Genomic DNA, 23,822 nt, shown 5'->3' with positions numbered 1-23,822 from the left:
AATAACATACTTGGCCAATACATCGGATTCTGACATAAAGTTGCAATTACAGTTGCAAGTCCAAGACGTTAGATGGCTGTAGTGTTTTGTTGCGCCTTAAAAAGTATCAATACTGTAAGTATTGTGTGTATTACACACCAACTGTTTGATTGTAACGTGCATCTTAGTTGTAATTTTCAATAACAACTTTGGAGGTGCTGAAATCGCCATGTAAAATGGCTAATGCTAATCAGTGGCATGTCAATAGCAAAGCCAACATATATTAGCATCAAGCTAGCACATTTTGGGAAAAGTGGAGACCTAGCGTTTTTTGAGTCAATTGCTTTGTTGGCATTAGAAATTGTAACATTACCTGGAGGTAGTCCACTCTCGGTGCTGCTGGAGTGATCGCCAAGTGCCGAAGTGCCAAGAGTCGGAAACCGGACATCACGTCACCCACAACCCGGGTACTGTAAGGTGGCATTGGATTTTATGTGAATCTGTGCCGGATTGGGTACCCATCCCTACTGGTGATAGTAGTATTTCCTCCTGCAGTAGAGTAAAATAGACAACAATAAAGTCATGCTAGGAATAGTGCAGTAGTACCAGTAACTAGTAACTAGTAACCCCTCAGCTCTGCAGATAACAATATATTTCGATGTTTACTTGTTTATCTTGTCATAGACACAGCTTTCGTGTCCCGTATGCAAGAGGAGACTTACGGCCACCAAGGTACTTTCTCATTCGAGCATGAGGATGACCAAGAAGGTGAGAAAAATGACATGAAAGCAGAGGTGGACAACATCAGATATATCAACTGGCACTAATTTGGCTTTGCCATGGCTTAGTTTCCCACAGTCCTGAGGGACACATACATGACACTCATGGCCACAAACACTCATTGTCATCTGCGCATGAGGGGGAAACGAGAGGTATGTTTGAAAAGTTTAAAAGACTGCACAAATTGTCGTGCTTAAAAATAGAAACGTACACTCTTGTTTTGCTCTGTCAAAAACAGTTTCCCAAAAGTCAGAGGGAAACGCGCATGAGACTCATGGCCACGAAGGTGCTTTCTCATCTGAACACGATAATGACAGAAAAGGTAGGAGGTATCTTTTGAAAGACTGGTCGTAGTGACTGTCACGGGCTTTTATTCTTTAGGAAGAAAACTTTTTTTGCTCTTGAATGCCGTAACTTCCCACAAGCCTAATGGCCACAGTTTTTTCTCATCCGTGCATGATAATGACAAAGAAGGTGAAGAAGACCACCGAAGTTGAATATGTGGTAAAAAAGGTGGACACTTGAAGTCTTATTTTGTATCTCCGTAGTTACCCGTGAGTCTTATAAAGATGCACATGTGGCTCACGGCCACAAAGTTACTTTCTCATCCAAGCATGGGGATGATGGAGAGGATGAAGAAGACAGCCAAATGAGAGGTATGGTTTTGTCTGACGGTAGTGAATGTGACTGTGGCGGGTTGTCATCTCTAAAGATGGGATCTCGTTTGGCTTTTCCATGACATAGCTTTCCTCAAACATGAGACTCATGGCCACAATTCTTTCACATCTGAGCATGAGAATGACAGAGAAGGTGAGAAAGAAGACAACTTAAGACTAGGGTTGTACGGTATACCGGTACTAGTATAGTATCGCTGTAGTAATTAATCAAAAACGGTACTGTACTCTGTTTGAAAAGTACAGGCTCCCCCATTACAGGGCGTCGTCACGTCATGTCATTGCTGGTTCTACAAGCAGGGGAGCATGTTCGGCAGCGCACAATCACGGAGTACTTACAAGCAGACACAGTGTGTAGACAGAAAAGGGAAAACGGACGCATTTTGGCCTAAAAACTAACGATAAAGGTGAACTCATAACACTGAAACGCCCTCAGGAAGAGGTGCTTTAAGACTTTGCTAGCATCCATCCGCAGTCGGCAGTGTTTTAGCTACTTCTAAATCACTAATCCTCGCCTCCATGGCGACAAATAAAGTACATTTCTTACAAGTATCATCCCTGCAGGACGAGGAATAGCTAAACATGCTTCACTACACACCGTAGGAGGATACAATAGCTCACCGGCGTTACCGCTAACCAAAGATAGTGCTCCTGAATGTAAACAAATGCCATGAGTGGATCTACACCTGACATCCACTGTAATGATACCAAGTACAATAGCGTATCTAGTCGATAGTACTATGATTACATCGATTTTTTTATCGTCACAAAATCTTTTTTCCTTATTTTAAAATTCATATTATGTTTATTAACTCAGGAAATATGTCCCTGGACACATGAGGACTTTGAATATGACCAATGTATGATACTGTAACTACTTGGTATCGGGTCGATAACTAAACTTGTGGTATCATCCAAAACTAATGTAAAGTATCCAAACAACAGAAGAATAAGTGATTATTACATTTTAACAGAAGTGTAGATAGAACATGTTGAAACATAAAGTAAGCAGATATTAACAGTAAATGAACAAGTGGATTAATAATACATTTTTACAGCTTGTTCCTCATAATGTTGACAAAATAATAGAATGATAAATGACACAATATGTTACTGCATATGTCAGCAGACTAATTAGAAGCTTTTGTTTGTTTACTTACTACTAAAAGACAAGTTGTCTAGTATTTTCACTATTATTTAAGGACAAAATTGTTCTTCGATTGCAATAGGAAACATGTTTAATGTACCGTAAGATTTTTTGTTAAAATAAACCCAATAATGCAATTTTTTGTGGTCCCCTTTATTTAGAAAAGTGTCGAAATACGTTTTGGTACCGGTACTAAAATATTGGCATCGGGACAACACTACTTAGGACTAACAGAAGTATAGTGACTGTAATCGTTTGCAGATAGAAAGCTGATTGTGTCTTGTTCTGCTTTGTCATGACATAGTTTCCCACAAGTCTGAAGGACGTGCAAATGAGACTCATGGCCACAGGGACCATTTCTCATCTGAGCATAAAATAGACCGAGAAGGTGAAGGTATTAAAGTCAAATGTCAAATCTTCTTAAAGTCTGCTAGTAGTAACAGCAGTGAGCTGTCATCTTTACAGATGAAACATTGTACTACGGTTTTCCTTTCCTTGATGTAGCTTCCCACAAGTCTGAGGGACAGGCACATGAGACTCGTAGCCACAAGGAGAATTTCTCATCTGAGCATGAAAATGACAGAGAAGGTAAGGGTAATAAAGTCAATTGAGAGATACGGTATTTTTTTTAAAGTCAGGCAGCAGTGACTGCAGCTAGCTGCCATATTTAAAGACTTTGGTTTTGCTTTTCCGCGATGTAGCTTTCCACAAATCTGTGGGGCAAGCACGCGAAACTAATGGTCACACTACTTCCTCATTTGGGCATGAGGACAACAGAGAAGGTGAGGAAGAAGACCGCCAAGGTCTCATGTTATCTTTAGAGATGGAAACGTGCACTCTGGTGATGCTCTTTTTATGACTTAGCTTCACACAAAACCATGGGACATACGCGTGAGACTCATGGTCATGAAGATACTTTCTCAACTGAACATGAGAATGACAGAGAAGGTGAGGAACAGAACTATCAAAGTCAAATAAACTCCAAGAGTAGAGACGATAGCGAGCTGCCTTCTATTACGGAAAACACTCCTGTTTTCTTTTTATATGACCTAGCTTCCCACAAGCATGCTGGACATGTGCATAGGTCTCATGGCTACACTACTTTCTCATTCGAGCATGAGGATGACAGAGAAGGTAGGAAGACGATAGTCGAAGCAAAGGTGTCTTTTTAAACCGTAGTGAGCTGCCATCATTAAAGACGGAACCCTGCACTCTTGTTTTGCTCGTCAATGACATAGATTCCCGCAACTTTGAGGAACTCGCGCATGAGACTCATGGCCTCAAAGGTACTTCCTCATCTGGGCATGAGGATGACAGAAAAGGTGTGGAAGAAAACTGTCAAATTGACCATAATGAGCTGCTGCCATCATATAGAAATCATGTTTTGCTTTTTCATGACGTAGCTTCCCACAAGTATGAAGGACACGTGCATGGGACTCATGGCCACAGTACTTTCTCATTTGAGCATGACGATGACGGAGAAGGTGAGGATGAATGACGGATTAGTGATTGAAGATGGAAACTCAAGTCTTGTTTCACTTAGCTCCCCACAAATCTGAGGGACATGCACGCGGGAGTCATGGCCATGAAGATAGTTTATCATCTGAGCATGAGAATGACAGAGAAGGTAGGAGTAAAAGTAGTCAAATGAGAGAGTATTTTAATAGTTTTGATTTTGGTGAGCTCGTCATTAAAGATGGAAACCTGCACTCGTGTTTTGCTCTTCCATGACAGTTTCACATAATCCTGAAGAAGATGTGCATGAGATTCATGGCCACAAAGGTACTTTCTCATCTGAGCATGAAGATGACAGGGAAGGTGAGGAAGAAGACTGCTAAAATAAAACGTGTTACAAGAGTAGTGACAATAGCAAGGTGCCTTCTTTAAAGGAAAAACACGTCTACTCTTATTTTTCATGACGTAGCTTCCCACAAGTATGAGGGACACGTGCATGGGACTCATGCACTCAGTACTTTCTCATTTGGGCATGAAGATGACAGACAAGGTGAGGGTAAATACCACCCAAGTCAAATGAAGAAGTATTGTCATACTGAAGTATATTATTAGTTATCTTTAGAGATGGGGACTAAATAAATAAAGTTTGCTTTTCCATGACGTAGCAACAAGCCAGTCTGAAGAGGATGCGCATGAGACCCATGGCCACAAAGGTGCTTCCTCATCTGGGCATGAGAAAGACAGAGAAGGTAGGAGGAAAGAAGTAAAAGGATGGATAGTAGTTCAACAAAAATGGAAAGCTGCACTCTTGTTTTACTTTTCCATGACACAGTTTCACACAATTCTGAGGAACATGTGCTTGAGACTCACGGCCACCAAGGTATTTTCTCATCTGAACATGAGGGCGAGAAAAAAGGTGAGGGAAAAAAAAAGACATCCAAAGTCTAATAAGGGAGTAGTAGTAGTAGTTTTAACTTCGAGTCCTATTTTTATTTTTTTTATGAGGTTTTCAAAAATAAAATGAAACTTGTTGTGAAAACGTATTTTCAAGTTTAAGGTATTGATATTTACATAGTCGTCGACAATGGCCCTGTGAAAAAAATCAAAGCAAATATTTGACACCAGAATCAGAATCAGAATCAAAAATTGTTGAGAACTGGAATCGAAAATAGGAACCCGAAGAGGAACCGGAATCGTCCAAATTCAAACAATGCCCAACCGGAGTATGGTAATCTTCAGAGAATGAACTCTTGTTTTGCTTTTTCGTGACATAGCCTCCCACAAGTATGAGGGACACGTGCACGGGACTCATGGACACAGTACTTTCTCATTTGAGCATGAAGATGGCAGAGAAGGTGAGGAAAAAGACCACCAAAGTCAAATGACGAATTATTGTAATATTGAAGTATATTACAAAACCTAAAATCAGTGAAGTTGGCACGTTGTGTAAATCGTAAATACAAACCGAATACAATGATTTGCAAATCCTTTTCAACTTATATTCAATTGAATAGACTCCAAAGACAAGATATTTAATGTTCGAACTGGTAAACTTTATTTTTTGCATATATTAGCTCATTTGAAATTTGATGCCTGCAACATGTTTCAAAAAAGCTGGCACAAGTGCAAAAAAGACTGACAAGGTTGAGGAATGCTCATCACACACTTATTTGGAGCATCCCACAGGTGAACAGGCTAAATGGGAAAAGGTGGGTGCCATGATTGGGTATAAAAGCAGCTTCCATGAAATGCTCAGTCATTCACAAACAAGGAGGGGGCGAGGGTCACCACTTTGCGAACAAATGCGTGAGCATATTGTCGAACAGGTTAAGAACAACATTTCTCAACGAGCTATTGCAAGGAATTTAGGGATTTCATCACCAAAAGTTTCAGATAATCTGGAGAAATCACTACACGTAAGCAGCAAGGCTGAAAACCAAAATTGAATGCCCGTGACCTTTGATCCCTCAGGTGCTATTGCATCAAAAAGCGACACCAGTGTGTAAAGAATATCACCACATGGACTCAGGAACACTTCAGAAAACCACTGACAGTAACTTCAGTTTGTCGCTACTTCTCTAAGTGCAAGTTAAAACTCTACTATGCAAAGCGAAAGCCATTTATCAACAACACCCAGAAACGTCGCCGGCTTCGCTGAGCCCGAGCTCATCAAAGATTGACTGATGCAAAGTGGAAATGTGTTCTGTGGTCTGATGAGTCCACATTTCAAATTGTTTTTGGAAACTGTGGACATCGTGTCCTCCGGGACAAAGAAGAAAAAACCATCCGGATTGTTATAGGCGCAAAGTTCAAAAGCCAGCATCTGTGATGGTATGGGGGTGTATTAGTGCCCAAGGCATGGGTAACTTACACATCTGTGAAGGCACCATTAATGCTGAAAGGTACATACAGGTTTTGGAGCAACATATGTTGCCATCCAAGCAACGTTATCATGGACGCCCCTGCTTATTTCAGCAAGACAATGCCAGGCTAGCGTGGCTTCATAGTAAAAGAGTGCGGGTACTAGACTGGCCTGCCTGTAGTCCAGACCTGTCTCCCATTCGAAAATGTGTGCAGCATTATGAAGCGTAAAATACCACAAGCAAGACTGTTGAACAACATAAGCTGTACATCAAGCAAGAATGGGAAAGAATTCCACCTGAAAAGTTTCAAAAATTGGTCTCCTCAGTTCCCAAACGTTTTCCGAGTGTTGTTAAAAGGAAACGCCATGTAACACAGTGGTAAAAATGCCCCTGTACTAACTTTTTTGCAATGTTTTGCTGCCATTAAATTCTAAGTTAATGATTATTTGAGAAACAAAATTACGTTTCTCAGTTCGAACATTAAATATCTTGTCTCTGCAGTCTATTCAATTGAATATAAGTTGCAAAGGATTTGCAAATCATTGTATTCTGTTTTTATTTACCATTTACACAACGTGCCAACTTTACTGGTTTTGGGTTTTGTAATAATTGTCAGAGGTGTGGACTCGAGTCACATGACTTGGACTCGAGTCAGACTCGAGTCATGAATTTGATGACTTTAGACTCGACTTGACAAAATGTAAAGAGACTTGCAACTCGACTTAGACTTTAACATCAATGACTTGTGACTTCACTTGGACTTGAGCCTTTTGACTTGACATGACTTGCTACTTTCCCCAAAACCCAAAGCTTAAAAAGTTATTTGGGAGCGCTACGTATTTTTCATTTTCTTCGTCTGTGTCTATCAGCATGTTGTTTCTGTCAGCGTGTGTGCTCTCAGTACAACAGCCAATCAGATTAGATCTACGCTGTTTTCATCACACAGCATTCATCCAATCAAATTGCAGGACAACCAATGAAGAAGAGTTGTCAAACAACGCAGCAGTGAGAAACAATTATGCCAAAGTTGGTTTTCCTTCGGGTATAAAAAATACGACTTGGTCAACAAAAAACGAATTGCCGTATGCAAATCACGCAGGTGGAATATTACAGACGGAGATGCAACAACTTCCAACTTCGTTCGACATTTGAAGTTGCACAAAGAAGGGTAAGTTTTGAATGTAAGATAACGTTTATTGGCTAAGTAACGTGACTTTTATTTGCTGTGTAGTTAAATCAGTGAGGCTGTAAACTCACTGCTAACGTTATAACCATAGACATCTTATAAGTAGACGCAGCATCGAGGGCTACTGCCTACTGGCGCAGACGAGACGCGGGGCCGCCATCTTGGAGTGGTGATCCGCTCCACTCAGTGCAATTCATTTGGCAGGAGCAATGAACTGTCAGCGCATTTAATTCATTTTACCTCACTGAATACCACTGATTTTCACATGCTTTTTTGTCATACGTGTAGCTATGATAACGGACACATGTTTTATTATTCATAGTTTGCTTAACATTAATAGAATATTCTTATATGCTATAAGTGACCAGACGTCCGAGATCAAAACTGGGAATATAATCCCAGAGAAGGGGAAAAAAACGGTCAGCTATTTTTAAATTGAAGAAACAATATGATTAGGTTATATATACATGCTACATAAACAATGTGTGAATACATTAGATATCTATATATCTTATAGACCGTATCTCTGTTGCTGCAGCAGCAGAGAGTTTATTCTGTCTTGACACTTTGTATTGATATTTTGTATTACATTCTTCCCTTAAATTATCATGTTTACAGTGATTGTTATATATGTATTTTTTATGTATGTCGCTTTGGATAAAAGTGTCTGCCAAATACTTAAACATAGACATACCGGTATATAAACACCTGAAAGTCTTTATATCAGCTAAAACCACCAATCTGTTTCATTGGATTCAGAATAAAACCAAATTCTGTTTTACCCAGCAATGTTAGTATTTGAATATTGTTACTTGAAGACTTATTCCTGGTTACAATTAAACTGTTAAGAAAGTATTGTCTTATATTTTGCCTAAAATGAGAATGCATCATCATCAGTGGCGGCTGGTGAATTTAGTTTTAGGTGGGGCTGAAAGTTTGTAAACCAAACCCCTGTAGGGGGTCATCCTCCCCCAGAAGATTTCTTTGTGATTTTCACATACAAATATTGAAGATCTTTGCTCCTTCTCAACTCTGTGGTAATATTATTTTCATAAAATACAACCAATAGTACGTTAATGTTAAATCTTACTTGTGAAAAGTAATCCCCCGATTCCTATTTTCAACAGTCCGCTCATTTGAGTAGAAAAACGCTGAACACCAGCTCGGCATCTTTGTTTCCTACCGGTCAACTGTTGGTTTAGGCTGCTCGCCGGCTCCTCATCACCACTTCAAGATGGCAGACGAATTTCTCGCATCACAGCAGCCAATGCTGCGTCTACTTATAAGATGTCTGTGGTTATAACGTCATTGCAAACACGGTAATCTGTTGCGTCCACTGCACTTTGCTACCTTATTCATACTTTTTGTCAAGTGATTTGTTTTAAGCAGGGTTGCATGAGGTACCTACACTTAACGTTACGTTAGTCAATGTATCACACACAGTAACTTAACATTAGACAGCGGTCAGCAGCACCGCGTATTTTAGCCACCTACCAAAAGACAAACATAGTCAAATAAAGGTCAGTTAAAATGTAAACTATATTAAGAATATGTGTACATATTGCATAGGGCCCTGACATCTAAAAAGTACAACTCTGTTCATTGTTTTGTTCATGTATTTGTTATGTTTTTCATGTGTACGCACACATAAACACACATACAGTATGAGATGAGATCAATGAGATAAGGTAAGAACAGGATAGAAACTGCTGTGGAAATAGTTACAATACAATATGCCATGGAAATACAATGTTAACACTTTTGTGCAAATAAGTACAGTTGCACTTGTTTTTTCAAATGTGTTTATTATGTAAAGGAATGAGTTAAATGTTTAAAATGACTGGTTAATAGTGCTATTATGAAGTGCAATGTCAGCACTATTTTTTTCCTGCAATTTCAAATGCACTTGTTTTAATAAATAAATACAGCGTTTTAAAAGCATACACAATATGTGTAAATATATTGGTCTGTGGTTAAAAGGACTTGAAAGGACTCGAAACTCAAAATGCAGGACTTGGGACTTGACTTGAGACTTTCCAGTCTTGACTTTGGACTTGACTCGGGACTTGCCTGTCTTGACTCGGGACTTGACTCGAGACTTGAGGGCAAAGACTTGAGACTTACTTGTGACTTGCAAAGCAATGACTTGGTCCCACCTCTGATAATTGTCTTTATAGATGGAAACTTACAAGTAAGTAAAGTTTGCTTTTCCATGACGTAGCAACCCACAAGTCTGAGGGGGATGTGCATGAGACCCATGGGCACAAAGGTACTTTCTCATCTGAGCATGAGAATGACAGGGAAGGTAGGAGGAAAGTAGTTAAACGATAGACACCTTTTTAAAGTTCAGAAGTAGTGACTGTAGTGAGCGGCCGTTAACAAAAATGAAAAGCTGCACTCTTGTTTTGCTTTTTCATGAAACAGTTTCACACAATTCTGAGGGACATGAGCTCGAGACTCACGGCCACCAAAGTATTTTCTCATCTGAACAAGAGGGCGACAAAAAAGGTGAGGGAAAAAAAGACCACCGAGTCTAATAAGGGAGTAGTGCATAGGACTGCAACGATTTGTCGAAATATGTCAACATTAAAATAGTCGTGAGGTCATCACTGGGGTTTTCGGGCGGAAGTGGGTCACTCGCAAAAACATCGGCAGTGATAACATGTAAAGTTTGAGGATATTTCCTCGTATTCTTATTAAAAACATGAACACTTTGCTCGTTTTGCAAAGCGGATTTGTTTTTACGGCAGTACATCTGTGATACGCGAGCATTTAAAGCGGAGACATGACGTCGGACATCTGGAAGAAGGATGCGGTCTCAACCTCGGTAAGAGTGTTAGCTTCTACCTTGCCAGCGAGCTGACAAGAGTGAGATGAAGTTGTGTGAAAAATAACTTGAACTATCATTTTGGCCAAAGTCAGCCAGCTAAACCTTCAATTCAAGTACTTTTTAAAGCAGTGTCAATTTGAAATGTGGGGGGAAAAAAGCACTTGAACAAACGCGAACCTTGCGTGCACGCGTACACACACACACACACACACACACACACACAAACAGACAGGCACCAATGCGGAGGTATCATAATATTAAAAATGCAATTTATTAAAACGCCAACAATTTAAGAATGATTCAAAGATACAATTCTACACATTGAGTCTATTAGACTGCTAAAACTGCCAAGAGTTAATCAATAGTCAATACACCAGTGTGCAGCTTTTTAATCACAAAATTATTTTCTTTTTGAGGAAGTTAGATTTTGTGTTTTTTGTTTGTTTCCATTGCTGCAATTGTAACTGTTTTTTTTATACAAAAACAAGGTTTTTAGCAATTTGCCTTTCCTTTCTTTTAAATGTACATTTTATTAGTCATTTGAATTTTTGTAACAGGTGAATAAGCAGCACAGTTACAGTATGAATAAATATTCATGAAGAAATTAGTCATCTTTATTATGTCCACACAAACACAGATATTTAATAAACGCATATTTATTTCTGCGTTTAGGCCTCTTGTCCACACGCAGACGCATACTTTTGTCTTTAAAAACGCAGATTTTTGCAAACGTTGGCCAAAGAGTAGAGTTCCAAAACTCTCCGCTTAGCGTATGCGTGTACACGGCACAAACGAAGACTTGTGATGACGTCACGGTTGTGCGCTGTCATTTCCAAACTCAACAACACTGCCTTGCTGGCTTTAAACACACTATAAGAGGACTTATTGTATGTTTGAAGGTAAACATGCTGCTCTTTTCACTCAACATTAATAAAATTAGACACATCACAATGGGCTTTGCGACACTCCCGCCGGCGCTAATGACAGTCAGCTGTTTTGGATACGATCGCTGTGGAACCTCCACCTGATGGGACAACTTTGACAAGCAAGACTTTTTGCTCTGTGTCATAAGAAAGATGCAACATTATCTTATGTTATTGGTCCTTATTTAACGACAAATTATGAAGTCACCTTACATGTCTTGCTTCCATTTTTGCTCGCGCGTAAATAGCGACCAAGCAACTAAAAAAAAACATAATGTAGCGTCCTCCATGTATTGTGTACTGATGTTAAAGACAATATGCACTTTATTGCACATGTACTATATCACTACAGTGTTTCCCACACATTCATTTATTTGTGGCGGCCCGCCACGAAATAATTACGTCCGCCACAAATAAAAAAAAATTTAAAAAATTTAATTTTTTTTTTTTTTTGCCCTGTCCAGCTTCTCAGGCAAATCATATAGTTGATGTAGATGCCCATATAGGCTGTTCAGATTTACTTTACAAAAGAGAAGTGTAGGATACTTCTCTTGTTGCCTTATTTGTATTTGACCACTACTGTTTTCTGTTTATTTGTTACTGACTGTGGCAGGACACCTCTGCCTCTGTTTCACTTTATGTTGCTGGTAAAAAATATGGTTGTAGTAGTAGGCTAAAGTTAAATTATTTAGTATGCACTAATTAAAGGGGCAGAGCTTTAAGAGACATTTTAGCGTTTATATTTTATAAGATATATTTTTTGTAAGAACCACAATTAATAAATATATTTCAGTGAATAACTTATTGTTCAAATCTGTATATAAATATGTACATAAAGTGTTGTAATTATATTGTAAAATGGATGGATGGATGGATGGATGGATGGATGGATGGATGGATGGATGGATGGATGGATGGATGGATGGACGTTTAAAACAAAACTGTTATTATTAATTAGTAAGTATACATTTTTTGAGCCTTTTTAGAGAAAATCATATCATTGTAGTAAATTATGCAAATTACTCGATGATGCCATGGTGACCATGCCCATAGCCACGCCCATAGCCACGCCCCCATCGCCACATGTATCTTGGCAGTTTATGGGAAACACTGCACTATATCCATGATTAAATGCTTTATAATTCCACGAGAGTTTTGCAGAGGCACACGGAAATCCGTGGGCTTTATAAAGGCAATTAAACAAAATGGTTTCCTTGGCTCATTAGTGCATGCTGATTTGAGTTATAATGTACACTTCACTGCACATGTAATACATCCCCATGTTGCTGAACATGTTATGATTCTATTAGTGTTGGGTTTCAGCAGCACAGGCGTGCATTCGCTCTTTAATAATGTTCCCAGGATTCTGTGTACGTGCAGGCAGGTTTTAAAGATAATGTACGCGTCATTGTACGTTTAGTATATCAAAGTAAACATAATAGGAGGTCCAATGCAGCACCAAGTCAGCTATTGCTGCTTTTTTCAGACTTCTGTTTGGACAAAATGTGCATGACAGCAGGTTTATGAATTTGTGTGTAGACATAGACAGTTTTGTGGATGGAGATTGTTTTAACCCCAAATATGTGTTTTTGAAACTCTCCATGTTCGTGTGTACATGGCCTTAGTAAGCAAATGCCCTAAAATAACAAGCTGCATTTAGAAGTCGATGGAAAAGATTAGAGCCATTAAATATGTGTACGCTTTATTATCTGATTAGTCGACTAATCATTAAGATAATCGACTATCAAAATAACCGTTAGTTGCAGCCCTAGTGCTGTATAGGGTTGGGCATCGGGCATCGTTGCAAACAGGGACTTATGTTGCGATTCTCCCGGAAACGTCCACATTTTTAATCTTGGATTCCTATTCCATTTTTTGTAATGAGGTTTTCAAAATTAAAGTAAAACTTGTTGTAAAAACTTGTATTCAAGTTCAAATTACTGATATGTATATATTTAATAACAATAATAGCCCTGTGAACAATTCAGAGCAAATATTTGACACCAAGAATGGAGAATCGTTAAGAACTAGAATTGAAAAGAGGAACCCGAATAAGAACCGCTATCATCCAAATTCAAACAATGTCCAACCTGAGTGCGGCGATCTTCAGAGAATGAAAACTGCACTATTGTTTTGCTTTTTCATGACATAGGCTCCCACAAGAACGATGGTCATGCACATGAGGCTCATGGTCACAGTTCTTTTTCATCCGGGCATGAAAATTACAACAAAGGTAAGAAAGACATCAAAGCAAGAAGTATTGTTTTAAGGTCAAGTAGTAAGGACTGTAGTTGGCTACGATCTTTAAAATTGTCACATGCACAAGCTGAAGAGAACATTGTTCTCATGACCGGTCAATTGTCATGTCAGATCCCATGCATCAGAAACATGCTCATGGCCACAAAACAACAACTTCTCCTGGGCATGAGGGGAAACAAGCTGAAACGAGAGGTATGAACATTGTTTTTAAGTTCTTCCAGCGACTGTTGTGGTTTCACAGTTTCCCAAAAGACTAAGGAGCATGTAGGTCATGACCACAAACCTCATTTGTGCAGTGGTGGAGAGGGAGAATGCAGTGAGGTATCAGTCGGTTTTATGTGAAGAGATAATGATGTTCTGGCCTCTCTTGTGGACTAGCGACACAATGATTCGGCATTAGACAAGTTTGCCGTGGCTTCCGTTGTAAAAGGAAACAGAGAAAAACATTGTCCTTACAGCCTGCCAGCTAAAGCGATCAACCTTTATCCCTTTTTGTTGGCACAAAAGAGTTGCATCATTTGTAGCGCACGCAAAGAATGAACCTAAAGGCCAAGAGAAGGAAGGATGAAAGTTGTTTTTCTTTCCTAGAGTCTCAGTCATTTAGGTCATGGTCATTCATCTACAAAGAAAGGCAGCTGGCCTTTGTATGGACATGCTAACGACGACCAGCCTTTATTCATAAAAGGCGTTCTAACCTTCCGTCCACAAATATAACCAGGAGTGACTTTTAGATTCACAGAGCCCAGGAAGTTAGAAAGGACCTTCAACCAGCAAGAGGTCAATTTGTCTCTGCCTCAATCGTCGTGGATAACTGAGAATCTATTAACTACCTTTTATTTAGCCTTCACTGATTAGACATTCGTGACAGAAGTACTTTTTAACGATTGTTGTGTCACAGTCCACCACAAGTCTGGGGACCAAGGCCATGAAACAACCCCACCACATGACAGCAATGAAAGACAAGGTAGCATACAGAATATACAGTATTAGAGTAAAGAGTTACAAAGTCCTTATGTTTAATGGTGATGGTGGTTTCTCAGTTTCTCACACGCACATGCATGAAACCCACAACAGTCACACAAACGAGCACGACGAGGAGGGAAACCACGGCAAAGGTATCCTTCAGTTCCGCAAAGGAGTCGCATGAAGAATTCCAAGTATGTGCTCGATTTGATTGCTGTGGTTGTTGTCTTAGTCGATTCCGAGTCTGCGGACCGTCATGGCCATAGAACGGCAACTTCATCCGAGCAGGAGGAAGACAGAGAAAGAGGACATAAGAAAAGCACAGGTATTAAAGAGCGTGTTATAAAGTTATCACTGGGCTTTTATGATGTTCCCGAGATTGTACTAATGTTAATGGCCTTTCAGTCACCCACAAGTCTACGGGGCCCTAGCATGAGGCTCACGGCCGCTGAGCAACGATTGAGGCAGAGATGATAGGTTTCTCTTTGAAACGTAGTGTAGAAATCTGGATTATTGTTCAGGATTTACAGCACAGGTCTGTGCTTTGTTGTCTCAATGACAATGGTGCCGTTTAAGTCTTTCACGATTTTGAGGAACACTCCCAGGAGAGCCGTAGTCACAAATCAACAATCTTTTCTGAGCAAGAGCGGCATGAACAGAGAAAACCCCCAGAGGAAAAGTATCTGCTCTCGATGCCAAGCGCAACATACTCGCATGATTTGGTGCAATTTAAATATAGTGGCGACAGGATCGGCTTGTCATAAATCATTAGACGCTGGTGTCTCGCCAATAGTTGCTCCATCTATTCTAGTAAAAACAGCCTGAGCTCATCTGTTCCACATCAATACAAATTGATTTGTGAGCCGGTGCTCCTTTGCGGAGCACCAAGACGAAAGGGAAGAGGGCGCTCGTGAAAACGTCAGAGTCTTTCGGAAGCGACACAGAGACTAACCGGGTTTTGGGGTCATCGTGATGATGTTAAAAGGTCGTTAGCCTTCTGAACCAATATGTTCTTCTGTTTCCTTAATCATGATGACTGGCATTATGGAGCTGCTGGTAAATGACTTATTTTGTCAGCATTTGAGTGAGTCTTAAATGGAGGCTTAGTCGGAAAAACATGCTATTAATAGTCCTTATTTGCTTTCGGGGGCAGCATGTAATAGTAGAGTGGTCGTCTACCAACCTGAAGGTTGCTGGTTCGATCTTCAGTCTACCCATGACTTTGTAAAAGTATGCCTGGACAAGAAACTGGACTCAACTTAACGACGACACCTGCTCAGTGACCTTGTGGTTAGAGTGTCCGCCCTGAGATCGGTAGGCCGTGAGTTCAAACCCCGGCCGAGTACCTCCCTGCTAGGCACTCAGCATCAAGGTTTGGAATTGGGGGTTAAATCACCAAAATGATTCCGGAGCGCAGCCACCGCTGCTGCTCACTGCTCCCCTCACCTCACAGGGGGTGGAACAAGGGGATGGGTCGAATGCAGAGGGTAATTTCACCACACCTAGTGTGTGACTATCAGTGGTACTTTAACTTTAACTGAAGGTAGAAAAGTGTTATAAAAATGGAAGCCTGTTTATCATTAGCTTAATAGTAAACAAATTAAAGTCAGTTGTTTTAAACACACTAGAAGAAAAACGCTAAATTAGTCTGCAGCACATTAGGGGTGCAACGTTTCTGGAAAAAAAAAAAAAGTGTCTTGCTTGGATCATATATTTTTACGGGAGTGTATGCATAGTATGATTTCCCTTCCCGATCCAAACAATGTCGAGGCAGCCACTCGAAACACCGTCTAAGTGCAAACAAACTACAAAGCTAATGCTATCTCATCTGTTTGTGTTGGGAACGAGGCCACTCAAAAACATAGCAGCCGCCAAGGGCTCTAAAGAACAAAACTTCCAGATCTCGATAACAATGCTGTGCGCAACATCCGCTCTGACTGCGCTAACAAAGTAAAGGTTTCAAAAAAGTACCATATTTAAAGCACACATTGGTACATTCACAGTATGTTACAAAATATACATGCTTTGACTTAAATGATAAATGATAAATGGGTTATACTTGTATAGCGCTTTTCTACCTTCAAGGTACTCAAAGCGCTTTGACAGTATTTCCACATTCACCCATTCACACACTGATGGCGGGAGATGCCATGCAAGGCGCTAACCAGCACCCATCAGGAGCAAGGGTGAAGAGTCTTGCCCAAGGACACAACGGACATGACTAGGACTTAAAGTTCAGATCAAAACTGTCCAATGATGTACTGCACCAATTAGTGTAAGGAATTTGTATTTAATTAACGCACATTTTTGTTTCAATTCAAACATTAACATTATAAAGATTATACAGTTACATTTTTTGTTGACACTTGTTCAGCAATGCTCAAACTGTGGTTCATGTACCGCTGGTGGTACGCGGGCTCCATCTATTGATTAAAGTGCAGTGTTTTATTTTCCTATATTCAAACAGTGTTACTGTTCAAACTCAGTGACCAAAAATATGAAATATACTTGAATAAAACCTCTGCCTTGTTTTTAATTAATACTTACGCCTATTATGCTACTGCATTTTAATGTTGGTCATTATGGTGGTACTTTGAGAGCCAAGTTATTTGGGGAAAACATTTTGACAACCACTGCATTACTTTAAGAGTCGGAGCTTAGGGAGTTTTATTTAGTAAATTTTTTTTTTTAAACCTCACCTGATAAATGGTAAAGATTGATGTGGAGGGGGCGTGGCCTGCGGGCCTGCCGCGGAACGGGGTGTGCCAGGACCGGCCTCGAAGACAGGGACAGGAGAGTAAATGGCCCAGGTGGGCCTTGTTATCTAATCACCTGTCGCCTTTATTAGCAGCAGCCGGGTTGAGACACAGAGTTGGGGTTGGAGTTGGAGTGGGAGCCAGAGAGAGAGAGAGCGACACGAACTCAGAAAATAAATTTTGCTGGAAAGCAAAAGCCTTGCACTATTGAATGAAAATAAAACAGTGTTATACCCTGAATTCCGGGCTCTCCTGGCAGTGTGTGGTGGTCTGAAGAACCCACTAGAGGGCAACCTCTACATTGGATTATTGGGATTTATGGTATTCTGGGGTGTTAAAAAAAACTACACTGGACCATAATATGTGTCACAAGAGCCGAACCGTGGATTTTGTGAATTGTTCCACCCTTAGTCTACATCAGGGGTGACCAAACCTTTTCCACCGTGGGCTGAGTTCAGAAAAAACTGAAGGATGCTGGCGCTGGACACGTTGATAGATTTCATACATCAAAGATGCTAAAAGCAATCCAATGTAGGTCAATATATGCTAGGCTATCTGAACATAACATCCATAAACCAACTTTGTGTTAAAAGTGACAAAGCAAATTAGTGTAATGAGGAATAATGTATCTCATTAATAATTAATTCCATCTATTTTTACAATAACCAGCTGCGGATCCAAGTCTCCATTTTGGACACCCCTGATCTAGATCAGCGTTTATTAGCAACCAGTTGCCGAGTTGTTTGGAAGAATTATAGAGCGCTTTTTTTTAGTGTTGACTTTTGTAGATTAGAACTCTGTGGCCTAATCTATGCTGTCTTCCAGCAGAACTAATTAGGACTTGTACAGTGCTACAGCACGGTTGTTAACAGTATGGAAAGGCAGATCTTAAGCATATTCCTTCATTCCTCAAGGGCTCCTCAAACTTTTGATGTCAGGACAGCCCGGGGCCAGACATTTGTTTGGAATCATATATGATGATTTCAAAGGTAAGAGGGTCATCTGCTTGGCAGTGGAGATACTTGTGTGCTATGTGGGATTTAGGTAGCTTTTCATCACACTTACGTGAGCTTGTGATAAGTAAAAAAAAAAATGTTTAAAAACCTGTGGAAAAATTCCTTTCATTGCATGTTTCATCTTTTTTCATCTTTGATCCCTCTATCCTCTCTCCATGCATCTGAGAGTCTTATGTGGTTGCCTTTGCATGTCGTGCATGATCAAGGTAAGTGTGGACACTTTGCAAATGCCCACTTCTCCATCAGCAAAAATAGTGACTCACAATTGATAAATAACAATAAAGGAACATCTTGACTGGTGGCGTTAATTTGGCGAACACTGTCCCGTAGTCTCTCAAGTCTGTGGAGTAATTGGCCATTTATATTTAATCAGGCAGTTCTTCCCTCGCTTGGTTCCCTCAGTGCTGAGAGAGGCACTTTATGGCGCTGCGCTCACCGACTTCCTTTAAACCCGCTCATTCATAATTCAGCCGCCATCCTCAACCAAACAATAATAAAATAATAATGTGACGGCTGATTAAACAGCTTAACTACGACTTTTTAAAGCGCATTTAAATGCAGCTCTGCATAAACTGGCATGGTAAACGGCTCCTTAAAGGGAGAGCGATGCCTTGCAGCGCGCCATTGCAGCCAACTTCTGAAGCTTAATGAAAGGATAATTAGGTGGCAGCGCTCAGTGAGGATGATCACAGTAAGGATGTGGAGCAGCTCTCGCTTTAAATGATACCAAGCTTTTATTTCTCTGTGTGGGGTGGCACCTCCTACGCTCAATTGCACGGCTTTGAATGAGAACGTATTTAGCGTCCCTATAAACCGTGCAGAGTAAAAGGCAACATAAAGAAGCAAGCGCTGAGTTACAAGAAGTTTCCTTTTGGCTTAACTCACGGAAGTCCACCGTAGTAATTCCGTTCTTATCTGTACTGTAAAGTTCAAATTTGAATGACAATAAAAGGAAGTCTAGTATGTGGCATAGTATGATGACGCAGCCACACAGGCGCTGCTTCAGCATGAAAGTGCGGACTTCACACTGCATTGTAGTCATTAAATAGTGAGAATCGATGAAGGAAAACCAGACTTATGATCAATAACATTCAAAATGATGTTATCGTGACATGTATATTGAATGTGGTGGTGCGCCATGGTAAAATATTAGCCGCCACACCTTGAAAATAAGTGTTTTTTGCATGAAAAAGTAATATAATATATTGTAGAATCCTGAAGAAGAAAGTCTTTTTAGCTTTTATTGTCAATATTATGCTAACAACGGGCCTAGTTTCAACAAGTATTTCCTCTGTGCACACACGTCCATCTCCATGTTTCACTCCTAGACGCACAAAACTTCTTCATTCTCCGCCAACACGGTGTGTTCAAGACCATGGGGAGAATGTCATAACACATTAACAGCAGCTGGTAGTTATAGTATTTGTTATATATATATATATATATATATATATATATATATATATATATATATATATATATATATATATATATATATATATATATATATATATATATATATATATATATATATATATATATACACACACACACATTATATATACACACACACACATTATATATATATATATTATACATATATATATATATATATACATACATACATACATACATACATACATACATACATACATACATACATACATACATACATACATACATACATACATACATACATACATACATACATACATACATACACACATACATACATACATATATAGTACAGGCCAAAATTTTGGACACACCTTCTCATTCAATGCGTTTTCTTCATTTTCATGACTATTTACATTTTAGATTGTCACTGAAGGCATCAAAACTATGAATGAACACATGTGGAGTTATGTACTTAACATGTTTTATATTCTAGTTTCTTCAAAATTTGCTGTGATTACTGCTTTGCACACTCTTGGCATTCTCTCAATGAGCTTCAAGAGGTAGTCACCTGAAAAGGTTGTCACTTCACAAGTGTCATAGTTTTGATGCCTTCAGTGACAATCTACAATGTAAATAGTCATGAAAATAAAGAAAACGCATTGAAGGTGCGTCCAAACTTTCTGCCTGTACTGTGTGCATATATATATATATATATATATATATATATATATATATATATATATATATATATATATATATATATATATATATATATATATATATATATATATATATATATATATATATATATATATATATATTAGGGCTGCAACAACTAATCGATTAAATCGATTAAAATCGATTATAAAAATAGTTGCCGATTAATTTAGTCATCGATTCGTTGGATCTATGCTATGCGCATGCGCAGAGGCTTTTTAAAAAATGTATTTAAAAAAAAAATTTTTTTTTTTTTTTAAATAAACCTTTATTTATAAACTGCAACATGTACAAACAGCTGAGAAACAATAATCAAAATAAGTATGGTGCCAGTATGCTGTTTTTTTTCAATAAAATACTGGAAAGGATAGAAATGTAGTTCGTCTCTTTTATCCGATTATTAGTGTCCTTGGGCAAGACACTTCACCCTTTGCCTCTGATGGCTGCTGGTTAGCGCCTTGCATGGCAGCTCCTGCCATCAGTGTGTGAATGTGTGTGTGAATGGGTAAATGTGGAAATACTGTCAAAGCGCTTTGAGTACCTTGAAGGTAGAAAAGCGCTATACAAGTACAACCCATTTATCATTTATTTAATCGAAGTAATAATCGACAGATTAATCGATTATCAAATTAATCGTTAGTTGCAGCTCTAATATATATATATATTATACATACATACATACATATCTACATATATATATATATATATATATATATATATATATATATATATATATATATATATATATATATATATATATATATATATATATATATATATATATATATTAGGGCACATACATATTTATATGACCGCTATATATATATATATATATATATATATATATATATATAGTTTATTTGCGTACTATTGACTAGTGATGCACACATATTTGGCCGCCGAAAAAAGACATACTTCGATCATAACAGATGTTGTGATGGCGTAAGCCATACGCACGGGATTGTCTGGAGCCGAGGCAGCTTGTCTGTGATGTGGTCGTACTTTAATACATCCGAGATGTACCTGCGGACGGCGATCTTCAGAAATTAAGATGACAGCGGTGGCTTTTAAGGAGAGGAAGGCTAACAGCAGCGCAAAGCATGTGTGACGTCAGGCTCTCTGCAGTTCGCTACTCGTCGTGTACATGAAGCAACAGAAGTAAAGAGTCTCTAAACACGAGTACAGTCTACAATAACACCAGAAACAAACTGCAGTTTTGCTGCACCTGTGTATAAGTCGCAGGATTTAAAGCTTGGGAAACAAGTAGCAGCTTCGGGTCCTCAAAATAGGGTAGTTGTGAAATGTATATTCTACCATGTATATTATATGTTTAGTGGTGTCAAATTAAGGACTACAGAAGCTAAATCTGGTGCACCCATTGATTCCTTGTGAATAATGTATGATGCACAGTGTCCATAAACCAAAAAAATAAAGTTATTTAAGGTAAAGGAGCGTATGCAGTGAAAATAAATTGTGTCCTTAATCTGGCTAAATATTTTTTTATTAATGGGGTCCGTTTATAATTTCATTTTGACATCTCTAATAGGTGAAAAATACATTTTAAAAAATCCTAGACATTCACATTTGTAAAGTTGTACTTAAAAAAAGCAAACCAACAAAGGCAATAAATTATATTTTCCGGGCTGTAGAGCGCAGGTATTTAAGCCACACCCACCAAATTTTAGAACAAATACATATTTGTTACATATATTAGCTGCACCAGACTATAAGCTGCACTTAATTGTTTCCAAACGGTGCCTGTAACACGGCAGTAAAACAGCTGACCAAACAAAACAGAAGTTATCGTCATGGACCCACTAGCTGCGAAAGCTAGCTATCCAATCAGCTAAACAGACTCACAGTGACGTTTTGGGGAATTTACGAAACTGAAACAATACAAAAAGAATACCATTGTAAGTTAATAATACTAACACAGACACTTGTACATATTGATTACATTACTATAGCACGTACAAATATGGATTAAAACGCTCCTACTAATGACACACGGGACGGTTTAGTGGCTATGAATTGTTTTTGTTATAATGTAAAATTTACAAACGTTGCTTGGAGTGATGAATGAAGAAATCCTTTCAAGCAGAAATGCTATGGACGGCTATACTTTCGGTTCAAGGCACAAAACAGGAAGTACATTGTCTAGCCGCAGCACCTGCAGTGAGCGAACTCCTCAATAACAATAACACACCTTTTCAGTGTCTCTGTCGAATACAAAACATCGTGGCCCTTAGCGAAGAAAAATCCATAAATTAGCCGCACCTTTTTATAAGCCACAGGGTGCAAAGCGTAGGAAAAAATTGACCGGAAAATACGATAAACAATTTTAAGGTGAATTACATGAGAAAGCAAAGTCCTGCCCTGAACGCCAAAGGGCAGACGCAGGTCGTTCATAGCTTGACTGTTTCTCTTCTAATCTGTTCATCGTTAAGTGAAAAAAGTAACTCAGACATAACATGACCTGCACTGTGCATGCAAACATGCATCAGCGGGCGGCGGCGCTCCCATCGATGATCATTGCGGCGGCAGTGAGGCAGAGTCAGCAAAGTGACAAGTGCGGTAATGGAGAGGGAGTGGTCCGTCTTTATTGAACCAATATAGGCTCATAAAGCACACAGAGGGCCATTCGTTTGCTCACTGACATGGAAACTTTCAGACATTTATCACTTCCTACTCTCGGGAATCTTATGAGAGTTTTAACGGCGGCGCTCCGGCCCTTTTCAATCCATCCACACTTAAAAGATTACGGGGGGGTGGCAAAAAATCACGTGATGAATTGTCTTCTTCTCTTTTAGACTGTGAATGCTACGGACACTCCAACCGCTGCAGCTACATCGACTACCTGAACATTGTCACATGCGTCAGCTGCAAGCACAACACCAGGGGCCAGAACTGCCAACACTGCAGACTGGGATACTTCCGCAACGCCTCTGCTGAGCTGGACGACGAGAGCGTCTGCATCGGTGGGTGTGCAGGGGGCAGAGTGTGTGTGTGTGTTCTTGCATTTCTACCCTTCTTGAGACATCAACAAGGAAAAATACCTTCCATATGAGGACCTGTGAACAAGTTAGGACCAAAATCATGGTCCCAATATGGAAAACCATTGCATCTAATAGAGAATGTCTCATTTTCACCCCTGGTGGTGAAATCTATCAAAATTAGGGTGGTCCCAAAAGGAGGGATTTTTCAAATTGACTGTCGGTTTTAAAAGTGCCCCCCCTCTGGCCAACATATGAAGTAACAAGTGTGCGTAAACATTTGAAGTGCTCCCCCTCTGGCCAACATAGGTAATAACAAGTATGTGTAAGGAATTGAAACGAGCCCCCTTTGGCTAAAATTAACTTTAAAAAAATAAATATGT

At 39.3% G+C, this 23,822-nt stretch overlaps 1 protein-coding gene and 1 long non-coding RNA gene across 3 annotated transcripts in view; one reads left to right on the top strand and one right to left on the bottom strand.

Annotated features, from left to right (window-relative positions):
• LOC133656039 (uncharacterized) overlaps positions 1-23,822 on the bottom strand; it is an 88,408-nt gene that overhangs the window by 57 nt on the left and 64,529 nt on the right. For both annotated transcript variants that reach the window (XR_009827085.1, XR_009827086.1), the window contains exon 4: positions 1-528. This exon is cut by the window's left edge and continues 57 nt beyond it. This is a non-coding gene — a long non-coding RNA (uncharacterized LOC133656039). The remainder of the gene's footprint in view (positions 529-23,822) is intronic.
• The window catches only part of ntng2b (netrin g2b), a 299,057-nt gene that overhangs the window by 250,061 nt on the left and 25,174 nt on the right, over positions 1-23,822 (top strand). Inside the window, exons 6-32 of the mRNA XM_062056803.1 lie at positions 664-747; positions 828-911; positions 998-1,081; positions 1,141-1,233; positions 1,308-1,415; positions 2,885-2,968; positions 3,046-3,168; positions 3,282-3,362; positions 3,445-3,528; positions 3,634-3,714; positions 3,819-3,902; positions 3,984-4,064; positions 4,124-4,207; positions 4,315-4,398; positions 4,505-4,585; positions 4,701-4,784; positions 4,868-4,951; positions 5,310-5,390; positions 9,806-9,889; positions 10,009-10,092; positions 13,490-13,570; positions 13,708-13,788; positions 14,495-14,560; positions 14,637-14,711; positions 14,792-14,884; positions 18,230-18,304; positions 23,257-23,424. Coding sequence (XP_061912787.1) covers positions 664-747; positions 828-911; positions 998-1,081; positions 1,141-1,233; positions 1,308-1,415; positions 2,885-2,968; positions 3,046-3,168; positions 3,282-3,362; positions 3,445-3,528; positions 3,634-3,714; positions 3,819-3,902; positions 3,984-4,064; positions 4,124-4,207; positions 4,315-4,398; positions 4,505-4,585; positions 4,701-4,784; positions 4,868-4,951; positions 5,310-5,390; positions 9,806-9,889; positions 10,009-10,092; positions 13,490-13,570; positions 13,708-13,788; positions 14,495-14,560; positions 14,637-14,711; positions 14,792-14,884; positions 18,230-18,304; positions 23,257-23,424 — 2,376 coding nt within the window. The remainder of the gene's footprint in view (positions 1-663; positions 748-827; positions 912-997; positions 1,082-1,140; positions 1,234-1,307; positions 1,416-2,884; positions 2,969-3,045; positions 3,169-3,281; positions 3,363-3,444; positions 3,529-3,633; positions 3,715-3,818; positions 3,903-3,983; positions 4,065-4,123; positions 4,208-4,314; positions 4,399-4,504; positions 4,586-4,700; positions 4,785-4,867; positions 4,952-5,309; positions 5,391-9,805; positions 9,890-10,008; positions 10,093-13,489; positions 13,571-13,707; positions 13,789-14,494; positions 14,561-14,636; positions 14,712-14,791; positions 14,885-18,229; positions 18,305-23,256; positions 23,425-23,822) is intronic.

Source organism: Entelurus aequoreus, linkage group LG08 (assembly GCF_033978785.1).
Source record: "Entelurus aequoreus isolate RoL-2023_Sb linkage group LG08, RoL_Eaeq_v1.1, whole genome shotgun sequence".
NCBI classification, from domain to species: domain Eukaryota; kingdom Metazoa; phylum Chordata; class Actinopteri; order Syngnathiformes; family Syngnathidae; genus Entelurus; species Entelurus aequoreus.
Note: the sequence above shows the minus strand (reverse complement) of the source record. Positions and strands in the feature narration are given on the sequence as shown.